Source organism: Oratosquilla oratoria, chromosome 13 (assembly GCF_046742065.1).
Source record: "Oratosquilla oratoria isolate Oo_2021 chromosome 13, ASM4674206v1, whole genome shotgun sequence".
In the NCBI taxonomy this organism is placed as follows: Eukaryota; Metazoa; Arthropoda; class Malacostraca; order Stomatopoda; family Squillidae; genus Oratosquilla; species Oratosquilla oratoria.
Window position 1 is genome coordinate 68,504,777 of NC_134789.1, and position 3,710 is coordinate 68,508,486.

General features: G+C 47.2%; 1 protein-coding gene across 1 annotated transcript; it reads left to right on the forward strand.

The window, feature by feature from the left end:
- The first annotated feature begins 808 nt into the window (after positions 1-808).
- LOC143032283 (ATP-dependent DNA helicase Pif1-like) lies at positions 809-2,326 on the forward strand. The gene has a single exon (XM_076196756.1). It carries the CDS (start codon positions 809-811, stop codon positions 2,324-2,326), a length of 1,518 nt encoding a protein of 505 aa, XP_076052871.1.
- The last annotated feature ends 1,384 nt before the right edge of the window (positions 2,327-3,710 follow it).

The window sequence follows — 3,710 nt, forward strand, 5'->3', positions numbered from 1 at the left end:
CCGGGCTGTCCGAGGATGCAGAAGTACGTGCCGGAGCACTAGAGAAAATAACAAATGCACGCGAGAACCGCAAAGAAATCACCGAGAAGCCAGTCTTCGTGGAAATGAAAGAGCGAGTTTTAAGCACGTTTCCCGGATACATCTCCGAAACCAGCGAAGCGAGCGTTCCTGTACACTCGGTGGGCGAGTTGGGTGAATACAAGTGTAAGATCTGTAGAGCGCTCCTTTACAGGGGAGAACGAAAGACCATCTGCTGTAACGGAGGAAAAACACCCAAATCGGTGTACGAACTGTCGCCCTTGGGCGAGGACATAAAGGGCCTGTACGATGGCTCCTCCCCTGAATCTAAACACTTTCTCGGAAATATTGTTGGGTTCAATTTGGTGTTCTCCTTTACGTCTTTTGCGACTTCGGGTGTTCTGGAGAACAAGAGAGAGGCCGCTATGAGTTTCAAGATACAGGGGAAAATCTATCATCGCTTAGGGCCCGTGAAGCCCAACCTCATGGTCGCTGAAGACGTGATAAAACGTCTGGGGCAGAAAGACGAAACTCCGAAGAAGCCGTTCTGGCAGTCTTCGGCGGGTTTCCTGGATCTCTACTTCTACCACGACAAAAAACAGCAACTGAAGCTCCGGTCTGCGGAGGTGGCTCGATTACCCAATACGGCCTCCCCGCTTCCAGAGGGGGGGCGAGACCCTCGAATCTCCTGAGAAGAGAAAGGGCCTACAACAAAACAGCGCTGAAGGAGTCTGTTGAGGAAAAAGTTAAGCTTCTCAACAGCGGTCAACGTGGCGTTTACGAGCATGTGATGCATCGGATCGAGAACGGACACCGCTACGGGCACAACGGAGTGTTCGTCAATGCTGCCGGCGGGACCGGCAAATCTTTCCTCTTGAATCTGTTACTCGACACGGTCCGTTCCCGGGGGAAGATCGCGTTAGCGGTCGCCTCATCCGGTATTGCGGCAACAGTCCTCTCCGGGGGCCGCACGGCCCACAACATGTTCAAGATCCCGTTAATGGAGTTTGACGAAACTAAAGCGTGCTCCGTCAAGAAGAACACGGAATTGGCGAAGCTCCTACAACAGACCGAGCTGATCGTCTGGGACGAAGTCGTAATGGCGAACAAGAACATGCTGACTGCTGTGGATATCACTCTTAGAGACATCATGGACAACGACGAATTCATGGGGGGCAAAGTGTTTGTGTGCGCAGGAGACTTTCGTCAGATCTTGCCGGTGATAAGAAACGGAGGGAAGGAGCAGGAACTAGCCCACTGCATCAAATCGAGCTACATGTGGGAAGGGCTCGCGAAGATGCAGCTTACGGAGAACGTCCGTCTCAAAAAGGACGACGTCAAGAACAGCAAGTTCGCGAAGCAGCTGTTGACGATCGGGTCTCGCGAAAGCGGCGAGATCTACTTCGGAAGGGGTTTCGGTGTGCGAGCGACTTCGAGAGAGGAGTTGGTCTACAAAGTTTACGACGACTTCGGAGCGAACCACTTGAACCTTTCCTACTTCGAAAAGCGGTCGATAGTCTCGCCGACCAACGACGACGTCGACTCTGTGAACAAGATGATCTACGATCTCAACCAGGAAAAGGAGGTCGTGTACTACAGCGCGGACACGCCGTTGGATCAGGAAACGGATATCCAGGTTTCAGTGTTCAACTCCATGACCAGCCCGTCTGTGCCGTTGCACGATCTGAGGCTGAAGATCGGCTGTATCGTGATGGTGATGAGGAACATCTGTCCTCCTATGATATGCAACGGAACACGTGTGATGGTCACTAACCTCAAGAAACACATTGTGGTGGGGAAAATCTTAGGGGGTGCTTATCGGGGTGAACAGGTATTGATCCCGCGAATTGCTCTGGAGTCGCAGGACACTCCCGTGCCCTTCAGGCGAAAGCAGTTCCCGATAAAGTTGAGTTACGCTATGACGATCAACAAGAGCCAGGGACAGACTTTTGATCGCTGTGGGTTACTGCTGGATTCTGTACATTGCTTCGCGCACGGTCAACTGTATGTAGCCTGTTCTAGAGTAACGAACTGGGACTCTTTGGTGTACTATACGGGCTGGCGAAGGGCTGGAAAAAGTGTTGCCCCCCGGCCTGCTGTTAACGTGGTGTACAGAGAGTTGTTCGAGGATTATTTAGAGGGAGAAGAGGAGGAAAAGGGGCCCACAAAAGCGTCTTTAGTTGCGGCTACCCGCATTCCCGAGGAAGTGGACGAGTCCGACAGGACAAACAACATCCCGGAAGACATACACAAAATCTCAGAGGAGGAATGGCGGAATATGTTAGCGCCCGACTGTTCTCGAAAATAGAAAAGCTGGAGGAAAAGCTGAAGAAGGAGATCGAGGCTGTGATGGTGGCTTTAAACCGCTCTAGCGATGACGAAAGTAGCTCCGATGGCTTCCCGAAGAGAAGCCGTGAATCCGAAGAAGACAAAGAAGAGGGGCACTCTTCAGGGGGTTATGTTACTTCTCCGCCTTTTCCTAAGAAGGTTAAAACAGGGGCGAAGCCCTAGGGCGCGAAGCGCCCGCGAGCGAAGCGAGCTTGCGCGAAGCGCAAAAGCCCCCTGCGGAGCAGGGCCGGCGAAGCCGGTGGGCTTGTATATAGTAATAGATAAACAATACTGTAAATATGTATACACAATACACGAGAAGTATATCACCATTATATGATGCTACTGACTATTCAGCGTCTGGGAAGAGGTCTGATATGCATAAAGAGAGGTCACAGGATGTGTAAGTTATTCGAGGTGAAAGGATGTTGATTGGTCTGTATTTACCTAGTTGTATCATACGGGAAGGGAGCTATGCTCGTGGTAACCCGTCTTTGTATCTCTCAGCATAAAGTTTTTTTCTTAAAATCTTGTGTTGCATAGTGAGAGGGATGGAGTTGTAAGTAGAGAGGATATGAATTATTATTATTTATATATCAATTTATCATTATTTACTATTTACCTGTTTGTTTATTATTTATCTATACCTATGCATTTATTTATGTATTTTATTATCTACATTATTATGATTTTTATTTATTCATTTGTTTATTTATCATTATTATGATTTTTTCGCATCCAACCTAGATATGGACCAAAGGGTCTCCTGTCGCCATGCTCCGCCTTTGTAATCCTTTGTTTGCTTCGTGGAGCTATGATAGTGTCTTCCCAAAGGTGATGTCTTATATTTAAACCTCCTAGTTGAAGATATGGTGACTTGTCGTGGTAATGAGGTCTGATAATTTTCTGAAATTATGTTTTCTGATGGGGGAACATAGATATCGGATGTTTATTGGCTGGTGCAGGAAATTTTGAGTCTTATAAGCGGCGACATTGTTGAAGCAGCGAGGTGGGCGTGGATAGTACTTCTTGACTCTATATTGTAGGTAACCTCCGATAAGTTGAGTTCAAAGTTAGGGTCAACTGAATGTAACTATGGATTTTTTTTTCCTTTTATGGTTATCTTAACCAGATATACTCTTATCACTCTTGATATATATATATATTTTGTCTTTTCTTCTGGACTACTTCACACTGTTGTTCTGTAATGCATGTGATGTTTTTTTTATTTGAGTTGACTGATAAGGTTAATAATGTTCTGATTCTGTCATATTGGGCTCTTTGCTAGTTTTCTTGTTAGGGCAAAGTATTGTAGAGACTCCGCATTCATCTTTATGGTCATCATATATTTTCATGGGAAATTC

What these genes read in the sequence shown, in the direction of transcription:
- LOC143032283 (XM_076196756.1), top strand. Translation starts at nt 809, where the DNA reads ATGCATCGGATCGAGAACGGACACCGCTACGGGCACAACGGAGTGTTC.